General features: G+C 43.2%; 1 protein-coding gene across 1 annotated transcript in view; it reads right to left on the bottom strand.

Moving 5' to 3' along the window:
* Positions 1 to 243: 243 nt before the first annotated feature.
* The window catches only part of LOC134212015 (glycoprotein-N-acetylgalactosamine 3-beta-galactosyltransferase 1-like), a 35,596-nt gene continuing 14,859 nt past the window's right edge, over positions 244 to 20,980 (bottom strand). The window contains exons 2-8 of the mRNA XM_062689492.1: positions 13,258 to 13,792; positions 12,986 to 13,170; positions 1,686 to 2,084; positions 1,488 to 1,626; positions 1,208 to 1,428; positions 872 to 1,029; positions 244 to 806 (exon numbers count right to left, since the gene is read on the bottom strand). Of these exons, the coding sequence (XP_062545476.1) occupies positions 549 to 806; positions 872 to 1,029; positions 1,208 to 1,428; positions 1,488 to 1,626; positions 1,686 to 2,084; positions 12,986 to 13,004 (1,194 nt within the window). The 5' untranslated portion in view covers positions 13,005 to 13,170; positions 13,258 to 13,792 and the 3' untranslated portion in view covers positions 244 to 548. The remainder of the gene's footprint in view (positions 807 to 871; positions 1,030 to 1,207; positions 1,429 to 1,487; positions 1,627 to 1,685; positions 2,085 to 12,985; positions 13,171 to 13,257; positions 13,793 to 20,980) is intronic.

Raw genomic sequence — 20,980 nt, 5'->3', positions numbered from 1 at the left:
TTCATTGCATTCCACTGCATGCATTCTTTTGACGATGTTTTTCTCAAAAAAATGTATTTTCTTAAATTCAACACATTGTCACGAGCTGGTTTGGTATGTCCGGTTTTTTTAATCGAAATGATCTGGTCAGCCTATTTATGTAAAAATTACCATAAGAAAAACAATAGTCAGTTCTACAACTCATTAGAATGACAAAATAAAAATTGGCCACGTCATCAAAAAGATTTTTTTAACAAACAATCGTTGGTTTCAAACGCATTATGTCGTCACTTTATTCCGAGATTCGTTGAACATACTTCCACGCGGAGTGAGTGGTCTACAATGTTATAAGATATTTTATACTTACACTAAAAACTTTGGTATTTCTGATCTACTGCTAAATTTAATATGGCGAATGAAGTTTATAATTTCATAAATGCCTACAAACAGTTACTTTGTACGGACAACTACGCTAAAATAAAATCGCACACACTCAGACACACAGTTCAATCACATACGCTTCACCTAGCTATCGTGGAACAAAGCTTATCAGGCCACCTCCACTAGTACTAATCCAGCAAAACATTGTTGGAGATCAGCTTATCTTCCCGCTGACTGAGTTGCTCGTTCACTTGGGGTCGCTCGGTAGTTTTACTGAGATCATCCGAATGGACGACATCTGCCAAGGAGAGCTTGTTCGGCAACGGTTGCGAATGACCGACGATACCGTAGGGCCGCAGGTGGTAAACCAAATAGTCCAGCACGTACATCTGGTTTGGGGATACGTAGTGGAAGGAGATGGCATTGTCCGAACAGCAATCCAGTCCCTGCGAATATGAAAATAAATCTGTTTAATTACTCTTCAAACCGTTGGATGTATTCTTTGATGGACCTCATCTGTCTTATAGTAGATATACTTCCAGTACCAGAAATCTTTATCTACGTGATTTGGAATCAAATGATGCTCGGGCACGAATGGGAAGAATCGGCCCCTTCCTAGAGAGTCTCGCGAGTCACCCGCCAGCACTTTTACCAATTCCATGCACTTGCCTAGAAATAAAAATGAGTTAGTTTCGATCACGGACGAAAGAAGAAAAAAAACATGTTAAGTAAAATAATATAAATGATGACACTATCTAGCAAAGAACTGAAAAGCTGTACCCTTTGTCGGTTAATAGGTATATTGAAAAACCACAATCTATTAAAAACATATCATCCACAAACTCACCCATTTCCACATCCTCAGCGCCGTCGTGGTCCTGCCGACAGTTTTTATTGGGAATGGCTTCTTCTACAAAACGCTTCACAGCCGCCTTGCTGAGCACGTAGCCGGCTCCACCGGACATGTAGCCCTGCTTCACAAATGGTTTGAATTTGCACCCAAAGTAAATTGGGATACTGGATGAGTATGGGTACAGCATATATCTAAGATTTTCGAGCACGACGTACCTGAGAATGGAACCAAAATCAATAAATTGAATATTTCAAAACATGCCAAAGTTACTAACGTGTCGTCGTCAGCCTTAATGAACCAGTCGGCATCATCGAGATGATGCTGGTAGATGTACTTAAATGCTTCTTTCGTTTTGGCCCATAGATTATTGCGGCCTTCTTTCACTGGCAGAGCGATGCTGTTTAAAAGCGGATCTGAAATAAAAGATGATTGTTTTTAACTGCTATGCATATTATCAAAAACTCATACTGACCAGCCGTCGAACTCATAAACAGTATCTTATTACACCTCGAGCCCCACGTACGTTTCACGTGCAGAGCCTTCGATTTATGATTACTGGGATTTGTCATGATCCAGCAGAGCACCTTCACCTCCCGGTACAGTTGATTCGCCAACGTTGAGTTCTCGTGGGCGTGAACTTCCTCGTGTGATGCATGATTACCTACTTCTTGTTCGGGACCTGCAGCGCTCTTCAGTTCATGTCCCGTGTGGGGGTCACTAACTATGGCGGGAGCTTCCCTCGAGTGGTAATACTCCGGTAGCCAAGGGGCTCGATTCGTGCTGGAGGTGATCAACGTAGCGAACACGAATCCAAGCACCGTGCCGAAGATAAGCGTGACCAACGTCCGCGGATGGCTATGGTTGCGCCCCCCTGAAAGGAATTTAGGAAATCGTGTTAGCTAAATGTTGGTTTGTATTTTTGTTCCTATCATGACAATACGACAATCTTCTTCAATAGCTCTTACATTCCAACCAAAAATAGGCCAAATTTTCGCTTTAGTTTTCTATTAGCATTTCCTCGGTTATTTAATCGATTTTCTATGCCCGCCATTGCATGAATATGTATCTTCTGCTGCAAGTTCAATGGATACATTATGCCCAAGAAGTCGAGAATGTTTCTCAACTTGACCAGACCGAGTGTTATTAGAATATTATTCCCACGAATGTACTTCCATCCATACATAAAAATGAAAGATTTTTGACGTTGGACAACGTCTTATGCAAAGGTACTGGGTGTTAAATCAAAATCTAAAATTGGGAACTTTCACGAAATCATGTAAGGTTTTGAACGTTTATAGAGCCTTCATCGTTCGGTGGATTTTTGATATTTATATATCAATCGATTCGGACACTTTCCAGCAATTTGCCCATTTCATTAAAATGTCTGACTATTTACGATAAACTATTGAAAATTTTAATTCTTGTCCTACCCAGTAAAAATATCAAAGCCAACCTATCCCGTTCATGCATTCCCAACACGGACATCAGAATGATGGTTACGGGCCTTTTGACCGTTTCCGTTTCATTTTCTCCGGGTATAAAAAAGCAAATATTTCGCGCTCGTGTTTTAGTTCTGTTCGACGATCCACGGTGAGTGGTCACGGAGAGCGGACAGAACAACGGCGTTGGTAGCGGTTTTAGCATCGATGACGGTAGTTTCAGTACTTGCACGGACAGATAAATCAACCCAAAATTTGAGTTCAAAATACTTAATGATGCACACGTTGGAGAAAAACGATGAATAAAATAATTCGCATGGATGACAGCAGTATAGGTAATGTGAAATTTGATCTCAAGATTCTGATTTGCTGGTAAGGCGAAAAATAATTCGGTTCACAATTGTAGGAAGAAAAGTTTAAACCGAGACAAATTTACTTCAAAGTGCAAATCATAATCGCTTGGTGACAGCAGAAAGTTTCCGTCGGTAGCAAAATCACGAGCGCGCATCCGAGGGAGAGACTGCAAAAATTTATTCGCATGCAGAAATGTACTCCACGGCGTAGCTGCCATGATCGCCACAATGTTGTTCACTGGGAATAAATTACATAACGTTTTATCAAGATGCTTTATTTTATCAAATGATAAAATTCGTAGTCTTGTCCATATCTTGTCCATATACGCAAATTGACTTTCGAATTCAGCAAAAAATCTTGATGGCTATTTCACTGTTAATTGAAGTGTTTCGAGGCATGCAATTGCGTGTACTTGTATCTAAAGTGATAAGACCAATTTCTCCGACTCCGCCCTAATGGTGAAACCAAGGTGGGAAGCCTCCCGGTTGAATTCTGTACCAGAGTGTAAAATAATCGTTTCAAATGAGTAAAGTGATTTATCACACAGGACTGAATCCGATTATCATCCACGAGGCACTTTCAACGGTAAACATCAACATAAACAATGCTAATTATGTTTTTTTCTGCACATAGTAAACACACTCAGTGACAGTCAAATGAATGAGTTCGTGGAGTAGTCGTCTGACTATGTCATTCTATGTTTTGAATATTCATGCGATGTTTGTCGAAATTCGGACTGAAGTTGCTTCATGAAGATGAATATTTTAAGCTCTGTTCTGTACACTCGAAATGATATCTAGGGGAACGGTTCGCCACTTCATCTCATAGCTCCTATTTCCATCCCATCAAAAGCAAAGCAATGGAAAGGAATTTGGTTTGTTTATTATTTTTGTGATTTTTTTCAGCGGTGAGCACGCGTGTTGACAAAAAGAAGCGACGAATTTGGTGCCGTATTTCTTTGTTTAGCGATGAGATGGATATATGTACAGTGCGATGGAGATAGGAACAGTTCCCCTATGTGATGCATTCGGTTGTTCAGATGACCTTGTATCACACGTAAATCATAAATTGGTTAATGGTAATCTTAAAAAGCCGTGCGGTAAGATGCGCGGCTACAAAGCAAGACCGTGCTGAGGGTGACTGGGTTCGATTCCCGATGCCGGTCTATGCAATTTTCGGCTTGGCAATTGTCTCGACTTCCCAGGGCATAAAAGTATCGTCGTGTTAGCCTCATGATATACGAATGCAGAAATGGTAATTTGGCTTAGAAACCTCGCAGTTAATAACTGTGGAAGTGCTTAATGAACACTAAGCTGCGAGGCGGCAATGTCCCAGTGGGGGTGTAATGCCAATGAAGAAGAAGAAGAAGAAGAGGAAGTATCTTAAAAAGCAATAACATAAAATTTGTTGACTATTTAGAAACCAAGAGCATCAGATTCCTTAAGAACTCAATTTTTCTGGACTGATTCTCCAGTAAGGCCCTAAAGTCCTAAACAACAAAATGAAGAAGTGTCTGAAAAACGTGCTATTGAAGAAACTTTTGATTATTTGGGAAGTAACCAATCAGGTCGATTGCATCGTCTATTGATCACCCATCTATAGCGAGCAGTAGACCGTCGAATTCGCAACCAACCGTGACTTACCATGGAGTCTCAATTTCTGTAATGTGCTCATGCACGAGCAAATAAAGAAACGAGAAATTTTGGACCGCGAAATGGCAGAAACGTTTTGAACCGAAGAAATACACAGCAAAAAGTATTGGAAATCCAAAAACATGTAACAACGCAGTTTTTTCTCAACAAACGATTATGCATTCGATATTTAAGGTGACTCGGGGAGGCACTACACACCGTGTTATTTTTCCTATCTTTTGTCTCTTTCTAGCATTGCCACCTCGCAACTTTGGAGCGGCGTATTTCGGTTTTCAGTTGTTTGATGTAACTGTAAATGTATCAATATGTAGATTGCGAGTAAGCACGCGCCGATGATTCTTTTTCAAAATCATATTTGTTGTAGAAAAAAATTTAAGCATTCAATGAAGAAATGATGACGATTTGATGATTGTTTGTGCTTCGCGTGTCACCTTAATTAAATTGGATTAGAGCTAGCACGGTTTGGATTTATTTCAATTTAAAACAGCAGTAAGCTCGACTGAATGTTGCGTTTGAACGCTCCAAAGACGTGCCCGAAAATAGTTCTAAAATTACAAAATATTTCCATTTCTGTAGCTAATAAAGCTATGATGGTAATTGAGCTATGACAGTACAAAGGACTAGATAGCAAATAGATGCAATTAGCAGCCTGGAGTAGTGGTAGTCACTATGGAGCAACACTGGATGCAGCAGAATGTCGAAAAGCTGAAGAGCCTCTCTATCGCTCAACCAAGTGGACAGAATTGATAACAACCACCATGCTTACGTGCGACATCAGCGTTCATTTCCGGCGGTCACATGTGTATGTGCGTTAGAGTGGCTCAAATTAATATGGGAAAAACTTTGTTCAATTTTTGTGATGGGCCGCTCTCTTATTCGGTTCTACTTGATGCCCTGATGCTCTGGACAAAATTTCAGCCAAATCGGTCATCGTTTAACCAGTGCTAAACTCGTTGGAAGTTTATATGGAAAAATGTATGCAGAAACATCCAAAAACAGTGAATTGCAGCTGGACTACACAACTTACGATGAAGAACTATGATACTCATTCAGATCTTGGAGAATTTAATACAGAATGTTATGCAGAAAACCGCAAGGGAATTCTAGTTTGCCCGGCTAAATTATTAGCATTTCTCTGCAGTGGGGTTTGAGCAAATTTCGTTTCTTTTACCTTTGAAAAGAAACAAATTCACCCCTACAACACTCCAATAAAATGCTAATATCTTTGCGTAATAAACTCTAATCTTCTCGCGGTTTTCAGCATCACATTCTGTATTTTATTTTACAAGAACTGAATGAGTATCATGGTTCTTGATCGTAAATTGTGCCGTCCAACTGCAAATCACTGTTTTTGGATGTTTTTGCATACATTTTTTCATATAAACTTCCAACGAGTTTAGCACTGCCCAAACGTTGACCGATTTGGCTGAAATTTTGTCCAGAGCATCAGGGCATCAAATAGAACCGAATAAGAGGGCGGCCCATCAAAAACTTTGAGAAAGTGTTTTTTGAGCCACCCTAATGTGCGTGTGTATGTATGTAATTAGTGGGTAAGTATCCCTTGAGCAGTACAGAGACTCCCTGAATCAAACGGCCTCAGGGTCGGCACGCTCACCTCAAGAAACTCGCGGACAGGTACTTCTCGCACTCAAATAGTAAGAAAACCAAAATATTTCTACAACAGTACACTTTATTCGGCTTCTCTTTCTTTTTATCCCTTCGTAACACTTCCTAACCCTTTTCCTTCCCACTTCCTTATTCGCTACTCTAACCTTTACTTCGGGGCCCCTACTTCCTTCCACAGCTCCACCACTCCTTCCTTTTCTCCACCACTGCTTCCTCTGCTCCAATCTGCTTCCAAGGCTTCAATGGCGGCTAATTCCAGAAAGCCGGCGCCAAGCGATGGCGACACAATGTCTTCCGGGGTGGCTTGGGAGTCCGTCGTAGCTTTCGGGACGAATACGCGCACACTCGACCTGCCAATATGGTGACGGATTGGCCTTCGGCGGGTACGATGCCGGTTTTAGTCGAGGATGGTGCACGACGGCTTACGTATGGCCTCCAAATTCGAAACGGCTTGCTTCGGGATTCTTATTTAAAAAACGGCGGGGTTCTGATGTCCACTACACCTTCTCTACTTCCACTGTCCACTTTATCTTCCATCTCAAATAACTTTACTAGCTCTGGATTTTTACCTTCTTCGATCAAATACTTTTTGTTTAGTCGAGAATTCTGGACAGGAAAATGTTCATATAGCTTCATAAGGTTCATGACCTCGTCCCTCGGTCAGTGACCTTCCATGTAAACCAATGGCCACATTACGCCACCTCTTAATGGCCATCCTTATGGCCTTAATCGGTCGGTTTAATCGGTGGGACACTGTAGTTCGGTGGGTGGTTGGCTGCGTAGGGTGGTGGTAGAGCTCAATTTAGGACCTAGCCTACTACAGGGGGCTGACTGGGAAAAACCTACACTGAGACACGAGTATTACCTGCATTTACAACATTTATTCCACGAAATACACTACACTAAACACGGATTTCTCGGTAACACTCTCGACATAACATAACCAACACTTACATGTATGTGCGCAAAAAATTCACTCATTTTTAGGTACTTATCATTGACCGATTTGCTCGATCTGTTGTATTCGACGTGGAATCCGGTCCCATTGTTTCCTATTGAAAATTGGCCAGATCGGCCATTGCATTCCGAAGTTATTTCTAAATTACAAGTGTTCCCCTTGGAAAAAAAATAAATCGAAAAAACCCTGATTAATCCATCAAGAAGTAATGGTGCCTTTCTCATGCAAATGAAAAATTGTATTTTGTCCATAACTTCCGGAGCCCATGGTCCGATCTGGCCAATTTTCAATAGGAAACAATGGGACAGGATTCTGCGTCGAAAGCAACTTGTTGCAAGGATTAAGGATAAGTGCCTTAAAAATGAGTGACACTTTTTCCACATTTTTTTTTGGGTGGGTGTGCACAGACATACACATACACACAGACACAACCAGGGCTGCGAAATGGTGAGTTGACGTCTGGGAAGGAGCGACCTACACAGCTTTGGACCTCACAAGTTCCAATTTCACGTTTCCACGGGTCTTCCGATGACAATTGACCGCCAGCTAAGGGTTGCGTACTTAGCTGGTAGTGCAGCCTGGGCACTGTTGTCCTTCTGACATCAGCTAGAGTGAGGGGGTGCGACCAACGGGACCATCTTCCCTAACCCTCAATCCCAAGGCGTTAAGCGACCCGTGCCGAGGGGATGCATGGCCAGGAGGGTGAAATAATAAGCTAGGCCTTTAACGGAGCCTGTGGGGTACCTAGGCACCCTCCACAGTAATTGTCCCTTACCGCGTCATGCTGGGCTCTGGCGTGGTGGACCTCTTTTCCTGAGCAGCTCGTGGGACCAAAGTGGAAAACCAAGTCAATTATTTAATTAGTGCTGGTAGTGTAGGCGACAACCCCTTCGCAAGAGGTGGGTTGTTCAGGTCTCCGCCTAGGAGGCCAGAGGCAATAGTCGGCAGCTCAGTGCGCAGCGCCAGCGTGGGTCACTTAACCATCTCCCAGGTTCCGCCGATAGAGGTTATAGACGGCCCATGGCTTGTGAAGGCGATGAACCGCAAACGCGATGAGCTTTCGGCTTTCGAGGTGGCGACGGAACAGCTGGACGCCATCATCGACTTTGCGTCATCGAAGCATAATATCAGTAAGGAACTCAAGAGGAGCTTGCTGAAACTTCGAAAGTCGATGCTGGACGCCAAGCTGGAGAGAGCGGTCGGGACGGCCAAGTGTAAACCCGTGAAATCCGTGGAGTCGAGGTCTACCCAGACTGATGCCCAAGGATTCGCGGACTCGGGCAAGGTCGAATCGACCGAGGGCGTGCCAGCGAAGACGGTGGTGCCAAAGTCTACCCAGACTGAGGCTCAAGTATTTGCGGGCACGTCGGGGGTGACTGCTCCAACGGAGCAGACACAAAAACGGGGGAGACAGTCTCCAGGGGATGAGCTCCCGGGGGGCCGCTCCAAAACGCGGGGGTTACTACCCCGAACAAGGGTAGTGGGGCTGGGAAGCTGAACCCCGGTCAGGTACCTCCAAAACCGGGGGAGGAAGGACCTGGAAAGGTCCGTCCACTCAGGAAAGACGGTGATAATGGGTTACGGCAGGCTGAAAGTTCTCAGCCGCACCAGACCAGGGAAATAGAGGGGGGTGACGCCTCCTGGACCCTGGTCAAGAACAAGAGGAAACCGAAGACGTCAAGGGTCGAAAAGAAGGCCCAGGCGAATGAGGGTAGCAAGAAGTCTAGGGTAGGCGCCAATCGCTCCAGGGGCGATGCCTTAGTCATCAAAACGGACGAGGCTAAGTACTCGGACGTCTTGAAGACGATGAGGAGCGACGTCAAGCTCGGTGAACTCGGCGCCGACGTACGTCGAATAAGACGTACCCGGATGGGCGAGATGATCCTCGAGCTGAAGCGGGGCGTCTCGCAAAAGGGCGCCGCCTACAAGAAGTTGGCGGAGGAAGTCCTAGGCGTGACGGTCAAGGTGAGGGCACTCACGACGGAGGTGAATCTAAGGGTTAAAGACGAGATCACCGAAGTCGAAGAGCTCGTCACGGCACTGCGGCGACAGTGTGAAGTGGAGACGCCCACCGCAGCCGTTCGGCTACGGAAAGGTTCGGCAGAGACGCAGGTAGCATTGGTTCGGCTATCTGCAGCGGACGCCTCCAAGGTAGTCAAGTTAGGGAGCATCAAAGTGGGATGGTCGGTATGCCCTGTAGGCATAACGACCAACCCCAAGTTTGCTTCAAGTGCCTGGAACCGGGGCACAAGCAATGGAACTGCAAAGGCCCTGACAGAAGCAATCTCTACCGACGCTGCGGATTAGAGGGACATAAGGCACAATGCACAATTGGGGCCCTCCTTAGCCGTGCGGTAAGACGCGCGGCTACAAAGCAAGACCATGCTGAGGGTGGCTGGGTTCGATTCCCGGTGCCGGTCTAGGCAATTTTCGGATTGGAAATTGTCTCGACTTCCCTGGGCATAAAAGTATCATCGTGCTAGCCTCATGATATACGAATGCAAAAATGATAACCTGGCTTAGAAACCTCGCAGTTAATAACTGTGGAAGTGCTTAATGAACACTAAGCTGCGAGGCGGCTCTGTCCCAGTGTGGGGATGTAATGCCAATAAGAAGAAGAAGAAGAAGGCACAATGCTGCACGAACCCTCCCAATTGTTTGATTTGTTCCAGCAAAGCTGTGAACAGCAAGCACCCCATGGGGGGTTCGATGTGCCCGGCGTTTAAGCGTGCTGCAAAATCACAGTGCAGGTAACGCAGCTGGCTTGCTCGGCCTCGACCGAGTGTTTGGTGTGCGCAGGTTTAGAGAAAACGGCGGATCACGTGTTGTTCGTGTGCTCACGTTTTCGCACAATGCGTGACCACATGCTTGCCACATGTGGTCTGGACACTACCCCGGACAACCTAGTTCGGAGGATGAGTAAAAATGAAGTTGGCTATCGTCCAAATCGGCTATCGCCCAAATCGTCTCGGCTATCGCCCAAATCGTCTCGGAGCTACACAGAAGGTGGCGCGTGGACTCAAGGATGGCTAGTTCAGGCGCAAATAAGAGGTGGTCCAAGGGATCGGAGTCGGCTTCATGGGTCATACCGGCGGTCATGCTCTGTGGTCGAACTCGATCCTTTTATCGAACAAGTGGCCGCGCGAAGAACAACATGGTATCGTCGCTTTCGCGGCGTCGGTCAACCGGGCGGGTTCCGAGCCCGAGGACGGAAAGGAGTCCTCGTCAAGGCTGGGGCAGGCGTAGGCACCGCGTCGGCAAATCCCTCTGTGTGTTGGCGAATAGATCCTGTCGCAGAGAGGTCAATTTGGGGTGCACGCGGCATTATCATTCTTGATACCAGTCGTGCAGAGGGAAGCAGGCGCGAAGTCTACCCTTCCCATCTTCCGAGGACATAGGGCGTGGTAAGGCCACCTGGAAAGCCGGCAATGCGGTGGCACTATACCATGGTGTTCTTCTAAAAAAGCGAGTCACTATGTTCGGTGCTGCAAGGACACGCAGCTAGCCTCGAGGGTGCATTGTGCACTGCCCCCCCCCCCCCTTTGAAGCATTATTGCCTGGTTGTACCGAAGGGACTATGGGCTTGGCGGCAATGGAAACGGTTTAGCGGGTCGGGGATGTAGTCCTGCCTTCCTCGTTTGCTGTCGGAGGTGGTCCCTAACCCCGCACTTCCTGGACAACCCAGGATGTCTGTTGAGCAGATTCCCCCTCCATTGCTTAGAAAAAAAAAACATACATACACACGGACAGACAGACATGTGCTCAGTTCGTTGAGCTGAGTCGATTGGTATATAACACTATGGGTCTCCGGGCTTTCTATAAAAAGTTCGTTCTTGGAGTGCAATGATAGCCTTTCGGTACAACTTTGTTGTACGAGAAAGGCAAAAACATTCGATTTTGGCAACAGAAACACTCTAACTTTCATCTAAATACTCAGTGACTGAGTAAAATTGTATTGCCGTCTCTTTTCTTCCCACGGAAATTTTACTCAATTTCCGCCAAAAGCAGGACTACTCATCAGTGGTGTTTCCCTAGCCTCAATCTACCTGTGCACTGGACTTAAATTTAAGGAATTTTCGTGCGAAAATGTATAGAATAACTAGATTTCGATTAGTTTAAACGACTCCGATAATTCTATTTTCCATTTGGGCTGTAGAAATATCGAAATTTTCATTTTTTTTTGTATCAGTGCACAGGTGAAAAGTGAGGTTACGCGACGCCACTGCTAGGGTAAACTGGGGTAATATGCACCCCCGGGGCAAAACGACGTTTTGGCATTTTTAGCGGTGTTCCAGGAATATTCTCAAGAATGTTTACTACGGAGTTGGTAGTTCAAGATCCGAACTACATGCTCTGTAGTAAATACTATCGAAAAACTGCCGAAAATGTACTCAAAAATGCCAAAGGGTCGTTTTGCCCCGGGGGTGCATATTACCCCAGTTTCCCCTACTCATAGTTTTGAGTAGTCCTGCTTTTGACAGAAATTGCGTAAAATTTCCGTGGGAAGAAAAGAGAGGGCAATACAATTTTACTCAGTCACTGAGTAAGTGAAATTAATCGTGAATGTTCCGAACGTGTTGCCAAAATCGATGCTCTGGAATGATTTTTTGGAATAGTCCATATTCACGGATCTTCCAGTGGACCTTTTCGGGAGCATTTGCAGGTTACAGAAGACGTTCACAATTGATTGCACAGACATTTCATCGGTATGATTGGTTATGAAAAAATCGTGAAGCTGTATTTTCGGAATCGTCCACTTTCACGAATGTTCCGGTTCTTCCGGAGGACCATTTCGGGTGCATTTGGAGTCACAGAAGACTTTCACTATTGATTGCACTCACAATTCACCAGGATGAATTGGTACGAAAACATCGCAAAGCTCTGGGAACTTTTGGATTTGGAGGAGGTTCCGGATCTTCCAGAAGGATATCCGATGACCGCTCAGGCGTTAAATATGCCAAGAAATGGCGCACACAAGATAGCAAATACAGTTAGAATTATCAGAGCACATATTTGGAAACAATTGTATGTTTAATAGAACGAAACTAGAAAATTAGGTTCCAAATTGAGAAGCTTAAACAGTTCCTTTTTAGTACAGGTTCAAAGGTCAATTTTGATGAATCACCACATGGTCTTATTTTAGAAACCTACAGCTTTCGTTTGGTGCCTAAAGTTCGAAAATCGGTTGAAATTTAAGATTTTGTGATCGTGATGAAATCTTGGGTCTACTAAATGGACCACATTGCGCATTGTGTAACTTTTTTTCTGATGCATAAAGAAGGTTAAAATAGCAGGATGAATCAGAATCCCTCACTGCATGAAACTGTTTCATTAATCTCAAACTTGGATACGTGTACAATTAATTGTCAAACAATAATGCATAAAACCCTCGAACGAATAAATTCTTCATGTCTGCCATATCCAAACAAAACTTTCAAACTTTTACAACTGACAAACTGAAGTAACACTAGACCTTATTTCATCGTTCACTGATTAACTGGTCAATTCAAATTGTTGGCAAAGTGCTTTCCCATCATAACATAATTTTATATGAAAATAGAAACTAAACACTGGTTATACAAAAACAGACTCATCTTGTTCCTAAGTTCACACAAAACCCAGTGAATTGGTCAAATTTTCAACATTATTTGTAGGTAGTATGCCCAACCGATTACATTGATTTACGCAATTCCCCATAAACAATCGAAAATATTGTAATGCATATAAAAATGTAACAACTTACCCAAATCCATTATTTTCATCGCTGTGACTAAAATACGATTAGCTGTTTCACTTGTGATGTAGCTTTGCTAACGGTGAATAATATCGACAAGCTCGCTTTGCGACGCTACTCCTAAACGCCTCCAACTTCGTTCCCATCGGTCAGGTACACATTCCCTAATCTCACTTCAGCCACTGATTCTAATTCTAACCGACCGAACGAAAAAAAATATTTTCTCAAGTCCGACCACCTCGTTACCTTTGTGAATAATTGTAATGGTTTCGCGATATTACCGGCTAATAACGAAAGTCGCCTCGAATCACTCAGCCAGCAGTGAAGTCCCGCGCGAATACGTCACGTGCATTAGTTCCCCCTCCATTACCGGTCGAGCGCGCTCCGGAAGTTGATTCAGCACCACGAACGGTGGGCGATCTCTTTTATTTGCAATCCAGTGCTCATCAAAAATCAGTTTTCACGGTTTTGTTCTACGTTTGTTTGCTTTTATCAGCCATCGGTGTAATGACCATTGATGTCATCTCTTTTCACCAGTCCACGCTGTTGATGCAGTCTAGTGATGGGTTACGGTTCGTTTACGAAAGAATATTGTCAACAGCGGTCTACAGATCGAGGGGGAGGATGCGTTGCGCGGGCGAGAGCTTTGTTGAGTATTTTGTACTTAATTTATGACTGTATGTTGTGTGGCGATAATTGATATATCGGTTACAGAGCGTCTAACTAAATTCGACGTTGTTTTTTGGTCACTGGTGATGATTAGTAACTGGTTTCCTTTGGTTTATGTAATGCGGTGAAGAAATAAGATTTATTTACCTGTGAAGGAAAGAAAAGTTTTAAGTGTATATTAGCATTGTATGCATACAGGATGATGTGGATTGAAACCAAGGTTGAAACCTTTCTTCAGTGGCTCTACATTCCAACTGGAACTTGGCCTGCTTTACAGACTTAGTATTCTATTATCATTTCCACAGTTACTAATGGAAAGCTTGTCTATACCCGCTCTCTATTGCATGAATCCCTAATCCATATATATCTTGTCTGGCATATGCATGTCATTTTATTAATTTGTTCATAACTTTTTGCAGAAGCCAAATTTACTTCCTTGTTTTAGATGTACTTATAACGCTTGAGTAGTGCTATATTTTTGACCGAGGGTACATTGCTCTAAATTTGAGCCTGGACATTGAATTATTTAAAAAAAAAAGTCACGTGTCATTTAACATAATGTCATTTGAAAGACATTTTGCCTCCCACGCCTCAGATTACACATTTACAACAATGTCTTGTTAGACAAAGTTGTAGCCACATTTAAGCGCTACAAGTTCGTCATACCTAATGAATTGAAAAATTTGAAAAAAGTTCTGGGCAAATTATACAAACGAATGCAAATGACACTTTACAACACAAGCAAGCACAATGGATATACTATGCCTTGGGAGACGATAATGTTTTCCACCCGAAAACATCTTAAATTGGAACGAGAATCGAACTCACCATCTCCAGATTGACAATACTATAGCTTTTCTCGCAAGGCTAACTGGAGATTCTTGTGGGTTGAAACCAGCCTCCCTGTTTTGATGATAAACTTTGGAAAAAAACTTTATTCCAAATTCTTTCAACTTCATGCATAAGAGGTAATCGTAATATTTTCGGTCTACCCAAACATGTGCGACAACTGGATTTGGTTGATGCACAGATTCCTTTTAATCATTTTGTCAAAATCAAACAGCCATGTAACGGAATGATGATTATGCCTGAGCAAAAAGTGTAATTGTCGATGAAAAATCCAAAAAACATGCAACAATAGAAAATAGCGAGAACTTTTTTTCAACTAATTTTATTAGCTAATTATCTAATACATGCGTTCATCTCTTAGGCTAGGTGTTCCCTGTAACCTAATTTATACTAAAGGTACAAGGTACCAATCGTTGCAATAGAAGATTGCAACGATTTTTGTCTAAAATTGGATTTTTTTTATTGGACCTTTGTTGGACAATAATACCACGGAGGTAACTTCATAATCATTTTTAAAATTTTATTTTGAATCCACTGAAGTGCCTTCTTTCTGGTATGACAGCAACTAGTCCATATTGGCACAGCATACAACATTGCTGGTCTAAACATTTTTTTGTAAATCAAAAATTTGTTCCTTAGACAAAGATTTGATTTTCTGTTTATAGTGTCTATTTAATATATTTGTTACATTTAGCTTAGAGCACCGGATCTCAACCTGGGGTACATGCACCCCTGGAAATACCTTCGCTGGCTTCGGGGGTATCTCGAGCAAAATGGCGGATGTATTCATCTTCTTCTTCTTATTGGAATTACATCCCCACACTGGGACAGAGACAGCCTCGCAGCTTAGTGTTCATTAAGCATTTCCACAGTTATTAACTGCGAGGTTTCTAAGCCAAATTACCATTTCTGCATTCGTATATCATGAGGCTAGCTTTGATGCTTTTATAATACTTTTTGCCCAGGGAAGTTGAGACAATTTCTAATCCGAAAATTGCCTAGACCGGCACCGGGAATCGAACCCAGCCACCCTCAGCATCTCGAACCAAGCCACCCATCTTGCTTTGTAGCCATGCGTCTTACCGCACGGCTAAGGAGGGCAGATGTATTACAATTCTAAAAAAACTTATCGATAATGTTTTTTTGTATCTAAAACTTTGTATTGTACATAATATACATTGCGATCAGTCAAATCCAAGTCAGTCAAAGACTTTTAAATACTGTTCACCCCAAAAATCTTCAATGTAAAAAATCTTCAATCTAATATACACCCGATTCTGTTTTTACACGGATTTTTTTTACACGGCCGTGTAAAAAAATCTCATACATTTTTGCAAAGTTGCTCCATTTTGCATGATTCGTCGAGAAGTCATAAAACTTTTTTTACACGGATTTTCAAATTTTGAACTGAAAACTTTTTTTACACGGAACTCATCCCTCGTGTAAAATAAGAATCGGGTGTACCTGAGGCAAAATATTGTTTTTTTTTTTTTTTTTTTTTTTGCGTAGAACCGCTGCGTCCATTGAATTGAACTCTTGTGGTATACCTCTGATTATTATTGACTATTCGCATCTTGAAGGTTTATCACCATTAATGAAGTATACAACCTAAGACGCATCTTTCCCCAGTCCGGCAAAATTGTGTTGATAAATCCCACTTTCCAGGGTTTGCAGTCCAAATTTCTCCTGATTGCACAGAAATTTAGATCTACACTTGTACAATGCATCACAACTGCAAAGCAGATGTTCCGAGGTTTCACGTTCCATGTTACAGAAACGACAAATATCATTCTGAACCTGGCCAATATTTTTCAAATGATATCTACTCGGGCAATGTCCGGTTATTAGGCCAGTAAAGGTGCAAAGAGCTCTTTTATTGAGCTCCAAGAGCTTGTTGGTTACTGAAACATTGGGAATTATAAATCTCTTTGATTGAGCACACTTTTTGGCGACCAACCAGTTGGTCATCAACCTTTGTGCTTCCCAGGATTTCAATTCCATTTTAATGGCACAGTATGATATATCGCAGAATGGTTCTGGGCCAATAAACTGTGTGTTTGAACCTTGTTCCGCCAGATCGTCTGCCTTTTCATTGCCTTCAATGCCACGATGTCCCGGAACCCAGTACAGATTTACGAAGTTCTCTTGGGACACTTTTCGCAATGAAAGAATGCTTTCCTAGACAAGTTTTGACGTACACTTAAAGCTACTCAATGCTTTAAATGCTGCTTGGCTATCCGTAAAAATGCAAATATTCGCATATCTATATTTCCTCTAAAGACAGACATTAGTACATTTCATTATAGCAAAAATCTCCGCTTGGAACACCGTTGGATAGTTTTCCATTGCGACTGAGATCGCTATCCCAGGACCGAATATTCCTGCTCCCGTTTTTGTTTTAATTTTAGGGCCATCAGAATAGAATTTTATGGAATCGTCTCGAACAGTGGGACCTCCGACTTCCCAATCCATACGTGATGGCTCACGTACGTTATAAGGAATGTCGTAGTTCTCCATAGGTTTCATCCAGTCTCCATTCATATTCATCACTGTCCCATATTGAAAATTTTGTGAGATACTCAAGTGGCTTACTAAATCGCCTGACCTGAATAACTTTAAATTTTTGTATATTCTTTTCCGCTTCTAACTGCACGAATTCATTATAAAATGGTAGCAGATTTAGAATTGCATCTAACAGTTTTGAAGCGGTTCTACGCATTGCTCCCGTTATAGCAATGGACAAAATGTTGAATAATATGCTTCTAAACTAAAATCTAGAATAGGTATAAGGGTTCAGAAGCCTCCAGTTGACAGACATGAAGATCTTTTTTTTCCGAAAAGCTCAGTAGCTTCGTTGCAAGAAGCCTCCTTTCAAGAGGCTTCTTCTAAAGCAGCTCGTAAGCCTCTTGCCAATAGGCTCAGAAGCCTCCTGCCAATAGGCTCGGAAACCTCCTGACAAGAGGCTCGGAAGCCTCCCGGCAAGTGGCTTGGAAGCCAAATTTCAAAAGTCTCGGAAGCCTCATTTCAAGAGCCCAGAAGCCTTGTGTCAAGAGACTCACAAGCCCCCTTTTAAGAGGCTTGGAAGCCTCCTTTCAAGCTGCTCGAAAACCTCGTTTCAAGAATTCTTATTTCAAGGGGCTCGGAAGCCTCTTGCCAAGAGGCTCAGAAGCCTCCTTAAAAGAGACACGGAAGCCTCTCTTCAAGAGATTCAACATTTTTTCAAGAGGCTTGGAAGCCTCCTTTCAAAATGCTGAGAAGCGTCCTTTTAAGGTACTCAGAAGCCTCCGCTTAAGATGCTCGGAAACCTCATTTCAAGAGGCACGGAAGCCTTTTTTACGAGGCTCGGAAGCCTTCTTTCAAGAGACTCGGAAGCCTCCTTTGAAGAGGCTCGGAAGGCTTCTTTCAAGATGCTCGGAAGCCCCCAAAAGTCCTTGAAGTCTTGAGGGAAGCTAGATGTATAAAATTAATTTGAATCTGAAAGTTTCACGGAATAACGAAAATTTCAAACATTTTCTTAGAGAACCATATATTCTGTTTTTTAATATACTATCTTATGAAATACCGCCGTCGGAGCTAACAATGGGTCAAATGGGGGTGAGAATGAGTCACTGTTTAAACTACTTATAATGCTTGTAGAATAGATTAAATGTATCTGAGGACAAGGAAACTAAATTATGAGAGACCTTTTTGAACGATTTTGTCATCCGACCTTCAGACTGTCGGTAAGAGCGATGACCCCAGACGCATTGTCATCCTCGATGACGGTGCACTTATTTTCATTTACAGCAAAAAAAATAGGAGGTACCTAATGAAAGCATAAGTTCGACGGGGTACCTCTCAAAATTTCGTTGCTTTTTTAATAGCATCGTTTCTGTTGATTTTTTCGCTGAAGATTGTTTGCAGAAGACATTAGATATGAAAAGGGTAATTTTTTGAGAAAATCTGAAAAATGATTAATTCACCTAAAAGTGAGATAAAAATTTAGCTTAGCCATCGAAACCAGATATGAGCCTAGTATCTTCGGGAAAGTTGTAGTAGATGATATTTCAAGCCTATTTGCCTATGACTTATTTTTCTTGATTGATGACTTGTGAGGGAAGTCATATTTTTTCTTTTTTTTGGAAAAGATGTTTAATTTTGATACACATAGTTAGGTTTGCCATTTTAAGGTGTTTTTATGAGATATTGCGAAAAAAGATTCGGCTGCCGGTGGGACTTGATCCCACACTATTCCACACAGTTGTGTGCAAAGCTTGAAAACGCTGGGAAAGTTTTTATGCTGTTCGGAACGTGAAATTTATCTCTGTTTTCGCTTTTGTAATTTCTGTAATCATTGCAACTTGTCTATAAACTACCTAATATTAGTGAATAAACTGTTTTGCTGAAGAAAATATCTCTAATTATGGCAGAATCAAGTTTAACAAAATGCAAAAATTGTGCACATCGAATCGTCACAGAAGCTGAATTGTTTGTTGTGTGTACTGGGCCTTGCAGTAGCGCTTTTCATATAACATGCATTGGTATGAGTAAGCAGCAAATGCTAAATATGTCCGAGAGCCACAGAGGAGTTGTTTGGTTGTGCGATGGATGTTCATCTCGTTTTCATAACTGGAGTAAGAGCGATGATGTACATACCGATTGGAGCTCTATGCAACAGGATATGTCGGATCTGAAAAGTCAGATCGATCGTATAATGGATGTATTGGAAGGAAAGCCGTCGGACATATCAGCTCTGAAATATTCAACACCGATCACCGCTTCTAAGCTTATGAATGGGACTAACAGCTATGTGAGTGCAACGGAATCCGTCCAATCAACACCGAATGAGGAGCAAGGAGAAGTAACAATAGAGCATGCAGAAGATCATCGTACATTACCAGATGAAACGTTCTCTTTGTTATTAACAAATATTGATAACTCGGTTTCAGAAAATGTGATAAAACAGATGGTTTGCCGATGCCTTGTTGCGCCAATTGAAGATTGCGAGACTGTAGTGAAATTAGTTCCTAAACATGTAGACTGTAGATCTTTAGATTATGTTTCCTTCAAGATTATTTTAAAAGAAAAATGGAAAGTGTTGGCACTTCGTAGCTCGACCTGGCCAAATGGTATTAGATTTCGGGAATTTCTAAGCCGTTCAAGATATGTATGGAAGCCAAACTCACTTAACGGTAATTAACAGTAAAGTAACAGTAACAGTAAATTCGATTCACGTGTTGTTCGTGTGCCCAATCGTCCAAATCGTCTCGGAGCTACACAGGAGGTGGCGCGTGGACTCGAGGAATGGATAGTTCAGGCGCAAATAAGAGGTGGTCCAAGGGTTCGGAGTCGGCTTCATGGATCATACCGGTGCCCTGTGGTCGAACTCAATCCTTTTATTGAACAAGTGGCCGCGTGAAGAACAACATGGTATCGTCGCTTTCGCGGCGTCGGTCAACCGGGCGGGTTCTGAGCCCGAGGACGGAAAGGAGTCCTCGTCAAGGCTGTAGTAGGCGTAGGCACCGCGTCGGTAAGTCCCTCTGTGTGCTGGCGAATAGGCCCTATCGCAGAGAGGTCGATTTGGGGTGCACGCGGCATCATCATTCTTGATACCAGTCGTGCAGAGGGAAGCAGGCGCGAAGTCGACCCTTCCCACCTTCCGAGGACATAGGGCGTGGTAAGGCCACCTGGAAAGCCGGCAATGCGCTGGCACGATACCATGGTGTATTGTTTTATTTAATATCAGACTAGGGCCGGAGTGGCCTGTGCTGCACATAAAAGTCTTCTCCATTCATCTCGGTCCATGGCTGCACTTCGCCAACCACGCAGTCTGCGGAAGGTCCGCAAATCGTCCTCCACCTGATCGTTCCACCTTGCCCGCTGTGCACCTCGCCTTCTTGTTCCCGTCGGATCATTGTCGAGAACCATTTTCACCGGATTACTGTCCGACATTCTGGCTACGTGCCCGGCCCACCGCAGTCTTCCGATTTTCGCGGTGTGAACGATGGATGGTTCTCCCAACAGCTGATGCAACTCGTGGTTCATTCACCTCCTCCACGTACCGTCCACCATCTGCACCCCACCATAGATGGTACGCAACACTTTCCTTTCAAAAATTCCCAGTGCGCGTTGGTCCTCCACGAGCATCGTCCAGGTCTCGTGTCCGTAGAGAACTACCGGTCTTATAAGCGTTTTGTAGATAGTCAGTTTGGTACGGCGGCGAACCCTATTCGATCGGAGCGTCTTGCAAAGTCCAAAGTGCGTACGATTTCCAGCCACTATGCGCCTCCGAATTTCTCTGCTGGTATCGTTATCGGCGGTCACCAGTGAGCCCAAGTACACGAATTCTTCAACCACCTCGATTTCGTCACCACCGATAGAAGCTCGTGTTGGGTGGCTTACATTGACATCTCTTGAGCCTCTTCCTATCATGTACTTCGTCTTCGACGTGTTGATGACTAGTCCAATCCATTTAGCTTCGCTTTTCAGTCTGATGTAGGCTTCCTC

Source organism: Armigeres subalbatus, chromosome 2, assembly GCF_024139115.2.
Source record: "Armigeres subalbatus isolate Guangzhou_Male chromosome 2, GZ_Asu_2, whole genome shotgun sequence".
NCBI classification, from domain to species: Eukaryota; Metazoa; Arthropoda; class Insecta; order Diptera; family Culicidae; genus Armigeres; species Armigeres subalbatus.
Note: the sequence above shows the minus strand (reverse complement) of the source record. Positions and strands in the feature narration are given on the sequence as shown.